This window comes from Heliangelus exortis, chromosome 2, assembly GCF_036169615.1.
Source record: "Heliangelus exortis chromosome 2, bHelExo1.hap1, whole genome shotgun sequence".
NCBI classification, from domain to species: domain Eukaryota; kingdom Metazoa; phylum Chordata; class Aves; order Apodiformes; family Trochilidae; genus Heliangelus; species Heliangelus exortis.
In genome coordinates this window covers 55519632-55537268 of record NC_092423.1, presented here as the reverse complement: position 1 = coordinate 55537268, position 17637 = coordinate 55519632, and the positions used below count along the sequence as shown (strand labels likewise).

General features: G+C 40.3%; 1 protein-coding gene across 1 annotated transcript in view; it reads right to left on the bottom strand.

Moving 5' to 3' along the window:
- Positions 1-17637, bottom strand: part of CNTNAP2 (contactin associated protein 2) — an 830415-nt gene that overhangs the window by 261427 nt on the left and 551351 nt on the right. The window contains exon 11 of the mRNA XM_071736230.1: positions 7006-7112. Within this exon, the coding sequence (XP_071592331.1) occupies positions 7006-7112 (107 nt within the window). The remainder of the gene's footprint in view (positions 1-7005; positions 7113-17637) is intronic.

The following is a 17637-nucleotide window of genomic DNA, read 5'->3' as shown; positions in this document are numbered from 1 at the left end:
AAAGGCTGAAAGAAATCAGAAGTAAGAAAAATAACAGTTATGAACAGAGATATACAAGTCAGGGACATATCTCTGACTGAAGATGTATCATACAGTTTGTATTTCATACAAATTTACAAGGTTCACTTGCCAACACCCATGTAACAAGACTAGAGAACTAAAAAGAAGAGGGAAGAAACAGGTTTAAATTTATCGATTTGAAATAGATATTAATTGTTTTTTTAAATAAAGACCTGCTTTTCCTTAAAAAGCTAACAAGGCTCAGTCTTGACAGGACTAAACGCAATTAGCCTGGTTGTAATAAAACCAGTCCTGTCACTGGGAACTACTGAAAAGTGTCTGGCTCCATCTTTCTTGCACCTGCCCTTTAGATGCCTGAGATAGGATAGAAGCCTAGAAATACTATAGAAAAAATAGTCCTCTCCATTTTCATCCTCTGGGATATGGCTTTGTTTGATTCTTCTTTCTTAGGGCAGGGCTGTACCAACATAGAGTTAAGTTTTACCTATGGGTCTTGGAAACTTTCTGTTCTGGTTTTGATGTTGAAGGTTGCATATTGTACTTGAAAGACAAAACCAAATTCTATCAAAATGAAATCCTTAATGACATAAATTGAAGTCTCGTTCTCAGCAAAGACAAGATAACTCTAGTCTACAGCTGGCAATGTTGACTATATTATGTCTCCTCCACCTTGACCTGAGAGTTAATCTTCAAAGAGTGATATACTAAGGAAAAAAATATTAATATATTAAGTTTACTAAAATAGAGATTTTGTTAGGTAGAGCAAGATAATTTCTACTCCCCTGTGAGTTATAGGGGAATTACCCTCTGATTCTTACCCTATTTATAGGCTAGGTTATGCTAGGCTAGAACAGAATAGAATAGAGAGAAGAGAAGAGAAGAGAAGAGAAGAGAAGAGAAGAGAAGAGAAGAGAAGAGAAGAGAAGAGAAGAGAAGAGAAGAGAAGAGAAGAGAAGAGAAGAGAAGAGAAGAGAAGAGAAGAGAAGAGAAGAGAAGAGAAGAGAAGAGAAGAGAAGAGAGGTAGTGAAATTAGGAGGTGCCTGGGGAGGTGGTGGAATCATCTCTCTGAAGATATTTAAAATCCTTGCAGATGAGGCACTTCAGTGCATGGTCTAGTGAACAATGTGGGGCCAATAATACTCAGCATTATGCACACTGCTATCATCTTGTCAGATGGTAGAAAATTCAGAGGTGCTTTTCTTGTGTTTTGACAGTAAGGACAATCCACACTCAGATTATCTAGTGAAATTTTTATTGTTCTGCTTCCTGGAGGTACTCTTGCTGCCTGTATATTCCCTTGAGAATAATTAGTACCTTTATGTGCCTATAGGTCTGCAACTTGATTCATCAGAACTTAAACAAACTTGCTATTTAGTGGACAGTCTAGCTTATTTCACTCAGATTAGGTTGAACAATTAAGATAGCCTGCGACACTGCTTTCCCCTGCCCTCTATTAAACTGTATGAAAGAAAAAAAAGCTTCTGTACACGTAGTTTATGACTCGTTAAAAGAACTCTTTCTTGATCAAATAATGAAGTAATATGCTTGTAAAACTGCAAGGCCTTTACCTTTTCTAATAAATCTGTATCAGACCACAAAGAATAATTGGGTTGATCTCAGAACTCTTCCAGTTTCCTATTAAATGGAAAATCTGTTTGACATGACTTAACCCTCCTGCCCCTTAAAATTCAGAGCACATTTTTGCCAAATTATGTGTTTGCTTTCCTGCTATGAAACTCTTTCCCAAGCTGCTGACAGGAAAATATCATGCCATCCTCTCTTATCTAGATTCTAAATGTAGAGAGTCCAGTGTTTCAGGTGTTTCTTCATTTATGGAATACAGGAAAATCAGTTATTCCAAATTGAATTAATGTCTTGCTGAAGACCACAGCCTATGCAGATTAAATTTTGGTTTCTAATTACTGATTCTGGCAATAATCATGAATCCAAATTATTATTCTACAATGTGTGCAATGTTTCTTACTCAAAGTTTGTTTTTAGATATTAGAATATTAAACTCATAATGAAAGTAATATTTCGTTTTAGGGAGAAGGTCAATATCCCTGGGAAAAAGTATCAATGGTCATTAGAATTCCACTGCCATATAATATATTTATCATTTCAAGAGCAGATTAGCATTTTATTCCTCATTAACTTTGATTCATGTTCCAAAATAGAGTAACATTTATTCACAACAAGCTATGAGGAGAGAAAGCCAGAGAATTCAGAGGTCAAGGTCTGTTATATTGCAACTAAGAATCACTACATTGTTTCAAATACTCATTTTGGAAAAAAATGGAGCACACTGACAATCTGAATACATTAAAATTGTACATGTCCTTTCTCAACAGAGTTGCATTCTCTGTATATTCTAATGCAATTAATGCCTCTCCTATTGACATGAGTATGTAAGTCTGTGTTCTCCAATTGCTTTAACAGAACCAACAGGCAACAGATTGTGAGATGGATGTTAGTCCCTCATATGGAATAACTGAATATTTATAAGCAAACCCTTTCCTGTCCAATATTCTCAAAGGAATGAAGCCTGTACGTCTATAAACATATGGACAGTGTTTGTTTAAAGATGCAATTAAAGAAGAAAAAAAGTTGTCTCTCAAAGTTGGATATAAATAAGATTAATCTTTTACGTGCAAGATTGACTTTTTTTGCTACTGGAAATCATTAGGAGAAGGCAAATATGATCAAGCTAGGTACTCCTGTCTTTTTCCTAAATCTAACAAAGTTGGTATGTAGATACATCATCATCATCATGGTAAACTCAATAAATCCTTTTTTGTATTTCACCTACATGCAGATTCTAAAGTAAGAATCCATTGAGTTATATATTAAAAAATCTGAGAAAAAGAAACCTGACTGATCATTATGTATCCTGATACATGATTTATAAATTTATACTACTTTTAAAGAAGCTATAAACAGCAGGAAGCACCTTAGATACAATACTGAGACATATAACTTGGCATGGCAAGTCAGCCTTTAGTAGGCTATAAAGGTTAATTAGAGAGGGATAAATAAATCTAACAGCTAATAAGGATGATGCTGTTAATTGTAACCCTAATAATGAATTTTAAATAATTTTGTTACTCTCCATCACTGTAAATAATTATTTTTAAATAAATACATTCAGTGACCTTTTATTATTGTCTAATCATAAAAGTGATACCTGCCAGGCCACAGCATTTCCTTTGGCACTGAGGATCTTTTCAGCACATGAAATCTGGTAGATTTTTAGAGTATTTACCATGCAATGAGATATACCACTTTCCAGTATTTTAGTTAATTCACCATTGTGCTCCAGGGACCCAGCTGTAGTTTTGATGAAACAAATTATTGTGGAATAGAGATATCTTTTTCTGTGAATGGCAGCTTAAGCTTCTGACAGAAAAAACAGTGGACACAAAGGCTGGAGATTTTGGTGGGTCTTTGAAAGATGAAGAGCCTTCCTGTAACAACATCATGTTCTGAAAAGCGAAGTATTTCATGATCTTAAAATGAAAATGTGTGCAATTGATTTGCACATTTGAGAGATAATACAAATTAAAGTTATTTCAGATTTATTTACAGTTTTTCTTTCTGTAGAGTTTTTTTTTGGGGGGGGGGTTGTTTGTTTGTTTGTTTGTTTACTTTGTCTCAGGCCTAGAACACATATTTCTCCATCTCTCTAGACTGTTGTTTTCACTATTATACTATAAATATATTATGATTAGACCTGTATGAAACAAAGCCATTTTCATTCACAAGGATTTCATGCAACATATTTCTCCATTTCACTTCAGGGAGTTCATCCCTTGAGTTTGCCTTTGAATTTCAATTTTAAAGAAAACTAAAGCTCTGATCTGAAATTCAGTCAAGGCTGCAGCCTTGCCAGGTCAAAAGCTCAGCATAGTGTTGAATTCCCTGACCAAACCAAAATTAATTCACTGGAAAAAAACTTTCACTAACACAGAACTACCTTGTTCCTTTAAATTCGGCACAATTCAAAGTCATGAAAATCATCAGCTATGCAGGTACAATCCCCACTAATGTAGTTTTGTTTCCAACCTCTTTAAGAAATGTCCTGTTATACTCACAGCACAAACATACATTGAGAAAAGAAATATATAACGGTACCGAACAATTTCTATCTGGACTTAGCCACTTTTCTGCCCCATAGAATCATATCTGCTTAATTTTACAACTTTTTCATACAACCTGCAATGCTGTTTAAAATTGATTTCAGACACTTTTACACCAGCTACCATTCCAACTTCCCTGCTCCCCCAATATCACTTTTGTACTGCTATTGCCACCAACATCAGAATGCATAAAAGGCAGCACACCAAGAATGTTTGAGCTCATACGCACACCGCACAAGTAGGAAAGATAAGTACCACTGTATCAGATCTGATCCCCCAGACCTCAGTACAGTATAGCTACAACCTTTGACAAGTTTTAACAATGCCCATCATTATTTGCAGCTATACATGATACTGTAAGAATGGATGGAGCATGTCCTTGCAAATACTGATAGATATTTGCTGTTCAATAAAGGAAGAGTTAAGGTTGCCTTGATTTATAGATTGATGTTGCAGGTTTTGGCTTTCACTCACTATATTCTATTCTTTAGAAAGATGTTAAGACTTCACATATTCTGACAAAATATCTATCAAGTGAGTAACTTTCTGCTCACCCTTCTTTTGCAAGAAAGTCAACTTCTAAAAGTTTAGGAACACACATGGTAAAAATTGAATTTATGTTCTTTACACACACACATAAAACAAAACAGTTAATAACTTTGCCTGAATTAAAAAAGTAAAGGTTCTTGAGCAATGTGTCTCCAAATGACCTGGACAGCTGTAATCCCACACACATTATCAATTTCATAGATAAGGATGGGACAATGTACTCCTAATCCCCCTTTTGATAACAGCCCAGCAATACCTTTACTTGCCTTATTGCACTGTCTTATCCACAAAAGGCAGATGAAAATCCTATTAAGATAATTGTTCACAGCTTCTTGGATTATTATTCTTTCCTTTGTAATAAATGTGATTTCAGAAGTGATGTGATTAATTTCTCCTTGATACTTTTCTTTGGAATTCAAGAAGAAAGCTGAACTTTGTTAGGTTATGATTTAAAAGCTCATCTACACCTCAAAAAAAATGTGTACAGACAATGGCAAGAGGGGGAGCCCAAATAATCCACTGCTGATCCACCCAGTATCTGCATCAGCATCAGCAACTGCGGAGTCTGGGATCCAGGGCCTTGGTTGACTTGGTTGACTGGGTGCCTAAATTGAGCCAATGGAGGGATCCACCATGTGTAGATGTGGATGTTCATTATGCTCACTAGTGAACATCCTTCCTGATCATTCAGAGAGGGGAGCAGGATGAGGCCATAGGTTCTGTGTTCATGTCCATGCTCTGTCTATGAGCTATATGACCAGCCATCCGTATGGGCTCTGTGGGTCCACGTCTATTGAGGATGCATCTATAATCATACTACTGATTGGATCTAAGGAGAATGCAGCTACAGCAGTCTCATCTCTGGCAGGCTGCTGGACCCAGCATGTTACATTTTCTTATAACAGATCACATTTATTTTCAAAAGTTCACTATATATGCTTATTCAACTGAGCTTCCACACCTGCATTTCTGTAGCCAAATCTTTAAACAGCCTATTGAATGCATAGAAACCATATTTTACAAGTGGCTGTAGTGGATCAGCCAAACCTCTATAAATAGTACACTTTCAGAAATACATATGAATGTTGTTTTGTTTTGGTTTTTTTATTTCACTGGAATACTACATCACTGTAAATTCTGTGTTTTCTTTCCCAAGATTAGAGCAACAAAACCATCACTATGCACATTCAGTTCAGTGTAAAAAGGGCTGCCCATGGCCCATGTAATTTTTCTTCCAATACTGTACTTTAAATAATAATACTTTTAATTTGCCATTGAACTCCTTCACTTTTACCAGTTTAGTTGCCTGATCATGGAGAACTTTGCCATTCAATGCATATACATGTATTAATAGTTATTATATAAAATAACATTCCTCTTAAAAAACCAAATAGGTTTTTTATCTGAAAATAGAGACAACCATTAATTGTCAACATTTTCTCAATTGTTTTGGGATCTTTTTTGTTAAAAAGTAAAAAATTCTGCAGTTATCTTCATAAAATTTTATGCAGTGGTAGTTAAAGTAAATAGTGAAGTAACACAAATTCAGATCTATATAAATACTGGCTTCAATTTTAACTTTTTACCTGTTCAGAAGCATTTCTACTCTCTCCTCAATATTAAAAGGTTATTTGCTTAAGAAAAAAGGGAGAAAAGTAAGAACTGGATATGTTTTGTGCATCTTTCAGATAGTTTGAAATACACTTTGCAGATTAAAATCACATTTGTAGTATACAGTAGAAGGAACAGAATACTTGTCACTGACTGCCTAAAATGCTCAAAATCTATAAAAAGAGCAACCAAACATTCTTCTCTTCTTTCTGTGTTTGTGCTTTAATAGTGTGGGGTATGTGGACCTTATAGGAAATATTCTTATTTGACAAACTCGTAACAGAGTAAATAATTTTATTTTAGAATGGCCAGTAACTAAAATATAAACATCCTTTGGGATTAGCAACCTGAACAAGCATCCCTCCAGCAGCACTTAGCAGCCCTCCTGAACAGCTTAGAGCAGATTCACTGTGTCCACCTGAAACTCTGGCATGCAATTGATGAGGATGTTTCCTCAGTACACCCAAGTAAGACAGATGCACTGCTTTGGTCTGTTGAACAGTGCAGCACAGTGCTCTGTCTACACAGGGATGTATTTATAATGGAGACTGTGATTAAGCCAACCTATTCAAACAAAGGCTTCAGGATCTCTAACAACCAGAGGGTAAGACCTTGGCTTTTTATCTCAACCAAAAGACATCAGTGCCTTCTCACCCCATTGCAATTTCAAAACTGCAGGGCAGCTTACAGTTATGACAAGTGGCGCCACTGTATCCGGTTTCATCGCAAGTGCACTTGAAGCTGTCCCACGTCTGGGTGCATTTGCCACCGTGTTCACAGTGATTGGGCACACACCTGTCAAGATGAGATGCAAAGACAGAAAGAAAAACCTAAATGAGCATCAAGATTGACACACAGGTAAATTGTGAGCTGTCTAAGTAGTGTATCATGTCCTTACCCAGTAATTAATCCTTGTTATTTCAGGCAGATTAACAGAGTTTATACCTAACACACAATTGCACAAAAGATGATTCATAGAGGCTCTGCTGCTGCCATTTACAAACAGCAAAAAAGCACAATAAAGGTGGAATGCATTCAGCCATCATAAGCTATGGTTCTAGCAACATATCACTGGTACTTGGCTGCCAAAACAAAAAGAATCCCACAAGTCATACTTCCTTCTGCTGTGCAGGTGGTGTCATGCCTTAAGGACTCCCGCCCCACAAGTGACTTAAAGAAAGAATACCAGTGAGCTGCTATTTATCTTTCTGTTTTCAGCCCTGGGATAAATCGAGGCAGATTGCATGGTGGCTAGGATGGTAATTACTAATACTGCATTATTAAAACAAACAATAATAGCATAAAAGCTGTGGAAGTTATTTTTTTTCACAGGGATTTGTAACAGGTGTGGTTCACCTTTCTCCCACCCACCCCCTTTTCTCTTCCATCTGTGCTGCTTCTGGAGTGAAAGGAATGCAGAAAAAAAAGTGGAACAGAGGAAAAAAAAAAAACGTTCTGGCAGAATATATATTTATGGTTTGAAACACTATCTAAATGTGATTTAGATTTGAGTTTGGCCAGTTTCTTTTCTAGCAACAATAGTTAAAAAATAGGAACTACCATGTGTTTTCACATTTGAAACTAGTTATTTTCTTTGATTGGGCTTTGAAATGCTATTTCAGACTCTAAAAAAAAAAAAAAAAAAAAAAAAAATTATTCCAGTGAGACTTAGTACTGGTTCTGCATTCTTGATGAAGAACTTGATGAAGATTTTTTCTTTTGTGTTGCACTGGCCAAATTTAGTATATGAAGTAATTTTTATTATGATATTAACAATAAAAACTAGAAGAAGCCCTGTACCAAAACAAAATATTTTCATAAATGTTTACAAATTAAGTATTCTTACCTCCAAGATATATCTGAAGTTCATAATATTCCTGTGATAGTTAATAATACTCCATTAAATAATACCCAAGGACATCTTTAGTTTCCTCTGTACCACTTGATTGAAAATGAAAGCATCTGGGTGAACCCCCTAGATAGTTATATTCTTCTATGTCCTCAAGTTCCAATTACACACCATTGCCACACATTACTTGATTATGAGGAATGTCCTGGTTGTCCATGGTTGTCCTGGTTTGGGCCAGGATAAAGGTGATTTTCTGTCTTGTACTTTTGCTTTTAGCTAAGTCTCTTGTAAGTAGTTGCACTTGCTGAAATTAAGAGCAAGTTTCTCAGACAGTGTGTGTTTCTAGGACTGATAACACTCGATGTTTATAGTTACTGCTAGAGACTGGTATGCAGAGCCAAGGGCACTGCTCAGCTCTGAGGAACATTTTACCCTCCAGAAGGGATAAAGAGGTCCCACCTGCAGCCCTCCTTTGGGGAGGCATGGACAAGATAGATGCCAGAATTGACCAAACAGAGTATTCCATCCCATACACGTCATACTCAGTATAAATTTGAGGGATCACAAGGGTTTTCCTGCTTCCTGCCCTTCCTGCCTTTCCTGCTTCCCTTTCTTCACCCATTCCTTGTTTCCTTCGGCATCCTGGGAGGATTCCATCCTTTGTCTGCCTGTGGTCCTGATCCATGCCAGCCTGAATCTGTGTGTTCCTGCCTCCAGTTCCCGACTGCTGCTGACTCCAGGAGTCCAGCCTGGACTTTCCCAGGGCTGCCCTGCAGCCTCGGTGGTGACGTGAGAGTTACTGGGGGAAAAGGGGGAAGGAACGTGGTATCAATTTTCCTGTATATTTGTATATATTTGGTAATTTTTCCTATTTATCATTACTGTTTCATTAAAGTTGTATTGTTTAGTTTCCAACTCATAAGTCTCTCTCCCTTATTCTCTCTCCTTTCTTTATCAGGGAGGAGAGAGAGATTAATAGAGAGCATCTGTCACTTGGTTTAATTGCCGGGCCAGTGTTAAACCGTGACAATTGTGTACTCACATGGATCAAAAATTTTTGGTTTAATGCATGCCAGCCCATGCCAGTCCAAATACTTCAGAATATACATAATATAGCTATCTTATATCAGCCTTCAGTGTTCAAGACTTCCCATGATTTCTTTTTCAAGACCAGCAAATACTGGATTGGTTAAAAATAGTGCTTAAAAAAATCTTCTTCTAAAGCAAGAAACAAAGCACATAATATCATTGTTTCCACTATAAAATTCCACTGTAAAATACAGTGAAATGACCCAAGACAATTATCAAAGTTCAATAAATTATGTTTTCAATGTTATCTAAGCAAATTAATTTTTTTGTAAGTGTGGCAGGCTAAATGATAGAGCTGATTACTGCTATTCAGCTATCAGGCGATGACTTTCTATCGTGTTCTTAACACCACAGAAGAAAAACAAGTGCGTATAATAGCACATTTCTAAACACTCAAATTATTAACAATTTAAATTAATCTATTGCTGGTGAGTACATGAGTACAGAAAGCAGCAGTGACATTTTAAAAATAATCTCACAAAAGTGGCTTTCATTCAAGGATATAAACATCTACAAGAGTTCCTTAATATGAATATACATTTTTATTTTTCCTAGCCTTTCAAAAAAAGTCCTTTAGATGTATTTTCTACTTCTTTTAGATTTGAACACGCATTACTTTAGAAGCAGTTTTCCAGTGACCAAACTAAACATTTTTCTATGTGAATTTTATTATATTGCTTATCTGCTTTATGCTTATCATTCAGTGTATGAACAAAATGTACACACTTAAATCCAAAGCATGATATGTTTGCAGCACAGTTATATTAAGAGGCTATGTTTCTAGGCAATCCCACTTTTTAGTGTCCTTTTAGGACTAAGGTTGCATTACATATAAGCCAAATTAACTTCAAAACTGCACTTCCTTCCTGAACCAGGCCCTGAAATTTCAAGCCAACACAACACCGAGAACTGGAATTAAGTTTCCAGTCCCCAAGCTGTGTTCCTTCCCACTCTAACTACTTACAAGTACTTCTGCTTAGAAAATCTTGTTGACTCCCTTTTGAGAGCTTTTTTACTCTATGACTACTTCTGAAATGCAGGTTTAGCACTTCATCCCATCAAGTGTGATACACCTGACTTCCACCCCAAAATCTATCCATTGAGATTTTAAAGATGCTGTTTCATCTGGTATTTTATTCAATTACATTCACTTGCTTTAAACAACTTCTGTTCTTTGGGATTTATATCTGATGACTTTTTAAAGAGCAATGATAACATCTCTCAGCTGACATTTTTATGAACACAAGTCTACTTGGAAAATAGATTTTCTGTTTTCTTCCTCCTACCTCTGTTCCCACTTGCACTTGTGATTAAGTGAGTATTCTGGAGGTCTTAGCATTGTATTTTTATTTCAGAGTTGATCAAGATTTCTGCATTTCTCTACTGAAATGATTTTGCTTGATATATAGCATTTTCCTGATTACTTTAGAATAGTGGCTCAAAGCCATCCTGAGATTGCTTGCTACATTAACTACAATTGCTACATTAGAGCAACTCTAAGCTCTGTTAACACACCAGTATAAACTGTAAGAAAAGCCTATTTGCCAGATAAAACCAACTTTGCAAAGCTCTCTCAAACCCCAGCTTTCCTGGTTTAGCTAATAATTTTGATCATTGTAGGATATCAAATGTTTTATTGATATTTGACAAACCAGATTCTTTCTCTCCTGTCTGAGAAGAATCTACTATCCTTTATCAAAGAAGGAGATCAGGTTAATCCTGAATGTATAACAACAATAAATATCTGTAGCATTTTACCTTCCACTTACTTCCAGGTATTTCATAGAATCATAGAATCGGCTGGGTTGGAAGGGACCTCTGAGATCATCAAGTCCAACCCTTGATCCACTACTGCTGCAGTTACCAGACCATGGCACTAAGTGTCACATCCAGTCTCTTTTTAAATATCTCCAGGGATGGAGAATCCACTACTTCCCTGGGCAGCCCATTCCAATGTCTGATCACCCTCTTGGTAAAGAAATTCTTTCTAATATCCAACCTAAACCTCCCCAGACACACCTTGAGACCATGCCCTCCTGTCTTGCTGAGGGCTGCCTGGGAAAAGAGACCAACCCCCACCTGGCTACAACCTCCTTTCAGGTAGTTGTAGAGAGTGATGAGGTCTCCTCTGAGCCTCCTCTTCTCCAGGCTGAACAGCCCCAGCTCCCTCAGCCTCACCTTATCAGACTTGTGCTGGAGTCCCTTCACCAGCCTAGTTGCCCTCCTTTGGACCTGCTCCAGGATCTCAATGTCCTGAGGGGCCCAGTACTGGACACAGGACTTGAGGTGTGGCCTCACCAGCACTGAGTACAGGGAAAGAATCACTTCCTTGGACCTGCTGGCCACACTGTTCCTGATGCAGGCCAGGATGCCATTGGCCTTCTTGGCTACCTGGGCACACTGCTGGCTCATGTTCAGCTTCCTGTCAATCCAGACACCCAGGTCCCTTTCTGCCTGGCTGCTCTCCAGACACTCTGTCCCCAGCCTGTAGCACTTCATGGGGTTGTTGTGGCCAAAGTGTAGGACCTGGCACTTGGCCTTGTTGAACCTCATCCTGTTGGAATCAGCCCAACTCTCCAGTCTGTCCAAGTCCCTCTGCAGAGCCCTCCTGCCTTCCAGCTGATCGACACTCCCCCCCAGCTTAGTGTCATCTGCAAATTTGCTGATGATGGACTCAATCCCCTCATCTAAATCATCTATAAAGATATTAAACAGAACTGGGACCAACAGTGATCCCTGGGGGACACCACTAGTGACTGGCCGCCAACTGGATGCGGCACCATTCAGCACCACTCTCTGGGCCCGGCCCTCCAGCCAGTTCCTAACCCAGCACAGAGTGCCCCTGTCCAAGCTGTGGGCTGACAGCTTTTGCAGGAATATGCTGTGGGAGACGGTGTCAAAGGCCTTGCTGAAGTCCAGGTAGACCCCATCCACAGCCTTCCCCTCATCCACCAGGCAGGTCACCTGATCATAAAAGGAGATCAGATTGGTCAGACAGGACATGCCCTTCCTAAACCTGTGCTGGCTGGGTCTAATCCCTTGTCTATCCCGTAGGTGCTGTGTGATTGCCCCCAGGATGATCTGTTCCATAACCCTGCCAGGCACTGAGGTCAGGCTGACGGGCCTGTAGTTTTCCGGGTTCTCCTTCCGGCCCTTTTTGTGGATTGGCGTGACATTCGCCAACTTCCAATCATCTGGGATGTCCCCCGTGAGCCAGGACTGTTGGTAGATGATAGAGAGGCTTGGTGAGCTCTTCTGCCAGCTCTCTCATCACCCTTGGGTGGATCCCATCTGGTCCCATAGATTTGTGGGGATCCAAGCAGCTCAGTAGGTCACTGGGTCACTGAGTGTTTCCTTCTGGATTACAGGGGGGCTGTTCAGATTCTTGTTTCTTTCTACAAGCTACAGAAGCCAGCTGTCCTCAGGACAACATGTCTTACTGTTGAAAACTGAGGCAAAGAAGATGTTAAGTACCTCGGCCTTTTCTTCATCTTTGATAACTATATTCCCACCCATGTCCAGTAGAGAATGAAGGTTTTCCCTGCCACTCCTTTTGCTATTGATGTATCTGTAGATGACTTTTTGTTATACTTCACAGAGGTAGCAAGATTCAGTTCAGGTTGTGCCTTTGTCTCTCTAATTTTCTTTCTACACAACCTAACTATATTCCTAAATTCTCCCTGAGAAGTTAGCCCTTTTTTCCATAATCAGTAGGCTCTCTTCTTTACCTTAATTTCTTTCAAAATCTCTCTGTTCAGCCAGACCGGTGTCTTCCCCACCGGCTCGCCTTTTGGCACACTGGGACAGCCTGCTCCTGTGCTTTCAAAACTTGCTTCTTGAAGTACATCCATCCCTCCTGGACCCCTTTGTTTTCAAGGGCTATTTCCCAGGGTACAGTCTGAATCAGTCCTCTGAATAGGCCAAAATCTGCCCTCCGGAAGTCCAACATAGAGGTTTTATTGGCAGCCCTCCTTGCACCCCTGAGTATTGAAAACTCTTATTATTTCATGATCACTGTGTCCCAGACGTCCACCGACAACTGCATCTCCCTCCAGCCCCTCTTTGTTTGTGAACAGGAGGTCTAGCAGGGCCCCATCTGTGATAGGCTCATTTATCAGCTGGAGCAGGAAATTATCCTCTATACACTCTATGAATTTCCTAGACTGTCTCCTGTCTGCTGTGTGGAGTTCCCAGCAGACATCTGGCAGGTTAAAGTCACCCACGAGAACAAGGGACGACGATTTTGAAACATCTGCCAACTGCTTGTAGAATAATTCATCACACTCATCCTCCTGATTGGGTGGTCTGTAACAGACTCCCACCAGGATATCAGCCTTGTTTGCCTTCCCCCTGATTCTGGCCCACAGGCACTCCACCTTATTATTACTGACTTCAATTTCTACAGAGTCAAGAGACTCTCTAACATATTCAGCTACCCCTCCACCTCTCCTACCCTGCCTGTCCCTTCTGAAGAGCCTGTAGCCACCCATGGCAGCACTCTAGTCATGGGAGTCATCCCACCACGTTTCCATGATAGCGACTACATCATAGCTTTCCTGCTGCACGATGGCTTCCGGCTCCTCTTGTTTGTTGCTCATGCTGCGTGCATTGGTGTACATGCACTTCATCTGGGCTGCTGGTTTGTCTCTTATCTTGGGTAGTCCACCCTTAGGCTCCTTTCTGGAGAGCCCAGTTTCAACCCCATCCCCCTTCAAACCTAGTTTAAAGCCCTCCTTATCAGCCCCTTCAACTTATAAGCTAGAGTCCTTTTCCCCCTGTTAGTTAGATGAAGCCCATCTGATTTGAGGACACTAGGTAGTATGGAATTTGCCCCATGGTCAAAAAACCCGAAGTTCCACCGGTGGCACCAACCCCTTAGCCACCTATTGATATGATAGGTTTTCCTAGTCCTCTCCTCATTCAGGTCTTCTGCTGGAACTGAGGTGAACACCACCACCTGTGCTCCTGATGCATCAAGTAACTGACCCAGTGCCTTGAAGTCCTTTTTAATCACCCTTGTACTTCTTCCAGTTATGTCATCACTGCCAGCCTGGACTACCAACAGTGGATAATAATCAGAGGGCCAAATTAGCTGGGGGAGTCTCCTACTTATATCCCTCACCCGGGCCCCAGGAAGGCAGCAGACCTTCCTGTGGGATGGGTCTGGTGGACATATAGGGCCCTCAGTTCCCCTCAGAAGGGAGTCACCAACTACAACTACCTTTCTTTTTTTCATTGTAGCTGTAGTTGTAACCTGTCTGGTAGACGGGGAGCGAACAGGAGACCTTCCAGAAAGATCTTCCTCTTGTCTGTCCTCTGCCTGATTCTCTGAGTCCAGTCATATCTGTTCTCTAAGGGCACCTGGGGAGATGGTGGGGTTTGGGAGGGGATTCTTTTGCCTCTCCGATGAGGGACCTATTTCCATTCCCTCCCATCCACCTGATTTGCTCCAACTGACTGATGGCAGGAGGGGCAAGGCTTCACTGTCTCCTTCTGGACTTCTTTTGGGTTAGAAAGGGTGTGACTCCACCAGTCAATTTTCCTTTCACTGTCCCTAATACTTCTTAGTCTCTCTACCCCCTCCTTGAGCTCTGCCACCAGGCGTAGCAAGTCATTCACCTGCTCGCATCACACACAGACTCCACTCACACTGTCCTCTGGTGCTAACACGAGGCTCAGACACTCTACGCAGCCAGAGGCCTGAACAGCTACGTCCATCTTGCTGTCCCTCTTAAGGGGTTCCATCTGCATGGACACACCCTGCGTCTTAACAGCAACAGTTTTTGCTTTTTTGGAGACCATTGCTCCTTCAAGAGAGCTGGGAGGTGGCTGTGCCCCTCCTGCTTGCCCTGCCTGTGCGAACTGCCTCGCTAACTGCCGTGCCACGTTCCTGTTTGCCTGCTCCTGTTTGCCGCGCTCCGGGTCGCTGCCGCTCCTCGCAGCCTTTTATATCCCTCTAGGCAGTACTGGGTGCCGCACCCTTATCAGCTGATTGGCCTCGCCTGAGAACACCAGCAGAAGGTTGTGCAGCCTACTTATTCCTTCATTTCTGCAAAAGTTTAGTAAGACTACTGAAGTCAGACTAATAGGTGTTGGAGCAAGTCCAGAAGAAGGCCACAAAGATGATCAGAGGGCTGGAGTACCTTTCCTATGAAGATGGGCTAAGAGAGTTGGGGCTGTTTAGCCTGGAGAAGACAAGGCTCCAGGGAGACCTTAAAGTGGCCTTCTAGTAATAGGAAGGGCCTACAGGAAACCTGGAGAGGGACTTTCTACAAGGGCATGGAATGATAGGACATGGGAGAGTGGCTTTAAACTGGAAGAGGGTAGATTTAAGCTAGATACTAGGCAGGAATTCTTCACTATGAGAGCAGTGAGACACTGGAACAGGTTGCTCAGGCAGGTTCTGTACTCCCCCTCTGCAGAAATGTTCAGGGTCAGGTTGGATGGGGCTTTGAGCCACCTGGTCTAAAGGGAGGTGTCCCTGCCCATGCAGGGGTGTTGGACCTAGATTATCTTTAAGTTGCCTTCCAACCCAAACCATTCTGTGATTCTATTAATGACTTCACCATGGGGGTAAGAGCCTGACCAGACAGCAGCTCCACAAAATGAGATGTGGAGAATTCTGCAAATGGTATAGTGATCCTAAGTCAATCCACCATCCTACTGCCAACAATGAAAAACAAACAAACAAAAAAACCAAACCGAATAAAAAAATGTCATACTGCTCATACAATGGGTAAGAGGGTGATGTGAAAGTAACATAAGGAAAAGAGTAATATGAAAGACCCATGAAGAAATCCTCACACCACATTCAGAAGTGAGGAATGGCTGATTTTCAATTGGAAAAAGAAAGGTTACAAACTGTTATAAATGTCCACAGGCAATGGGGAAAGAAGCAATTAGTGTTAAAAAGTCTTTTAAGAACAACTCAAGATAACACACATCAGGAATTACTTCAGTATATGTTTGGTCCTGACTGAAGGCATGAGAATTGCTTCAGAGACCTCCAGATTCCTTTCTAAGCCAGGAAGGAAAATACCACAGTTAACTCATTTGGCTTAAATAATCTTCTTGGGTTTATGCACTTCTTATGTTTTATATAAAAATGTAGTGGCTTATTCTTTTCCTTTCTACCACATTTAATTTTTAGAATACTTGACAAATAGCTCCTTAAAATTAAAATTCTACTTTAGCAACCACAGGACCTGGACAATCCTTTTTTCTGCATTTGTCACAGAAAACCACCTACAGCCGTTATGCACAATCTAGGATGTATGGTGGCTGACGGCTGAACATCTACTTCTCTGCAACACAAACTATTACCACTTTTGCTGAAGCAAAGCAGGGGAGGGTGAATGCAGTGTAGCTGGTAACAAGAGGGAATTTCCCAGCCCTGGTATCCCTTCTGTTAGGTTCCTAACAATTATTTCATGATAACAGGAGACCAGCTCTGTGTGGAGCTGTGGTAGCAGGAAATGGTGCCTCAGTGCAGCTATTCTCCATCTTCCCAGGGGTGGGGTAGGGGGTAAAGCAACAAGATAAACTGGGTGGAAATGGCCCATGAGGTACACCCAAGCTCAGTCCCCAAACTGTCAACTGGACTGTGCTGTGATAATCAGAGACAGAGGATAAAACTCCAAATTGATGTGAAAACAAATCAACTTGGATTAAAAGGACAAATTTTGCTACGCAGTGTTTTAATCTGCAAACTGAGGTCCAGGTATTCAGCTGGTGTAAATAAGAATATCTGCAGCTATCTTAGATACTATCTTAAAGTCCATTAAACAGGTCAAAACAAAAGAAAGAATAAACTGTTATAAAAGGCCAGCTACAATGCAAGATCTGTCTCCAATGGGTTTTTATTTAAAGTTTCATGACCCTGTGAAGATCTTTGCCTCATTAGTAACCAGGTTAAGGATTTTTAGAGCAGATCAGATCTACTCTGTGTAACATTTTCTGAACTAGTGTGTTTGAACTTATTATTTACACAAGCATGTACAAGAAATGGCAATTAGTCATTACCCTAACTTTGCCAACATGGCACAGTCCAGCTCTTTTGGGAAATATGAGAAGTTGTGCTAAGCTAATATGAGAATCCCCCTAAGCTAATATGAGAATCCCCAGAAGAACCTTGTGGTTTTCATTCACTTTTGAAGATATCTTTAAACTTTCTCATGTATTGCACTATTCAAAATCTGTCTGGATTAATGTTGTACTCATGTAAGCACCTCTCTTCTGCTATTTCAAATAGCTAAAGAAGAACATATTGGCTGGGCTTGAGAAAAAACCATAAAATTATTTGGTGTCTTGTTAATTATTTATTACTTCTGCATTTATAATCTTGTTCAAACACAGTTCCTGAAATTTTTTTTACATCAAATT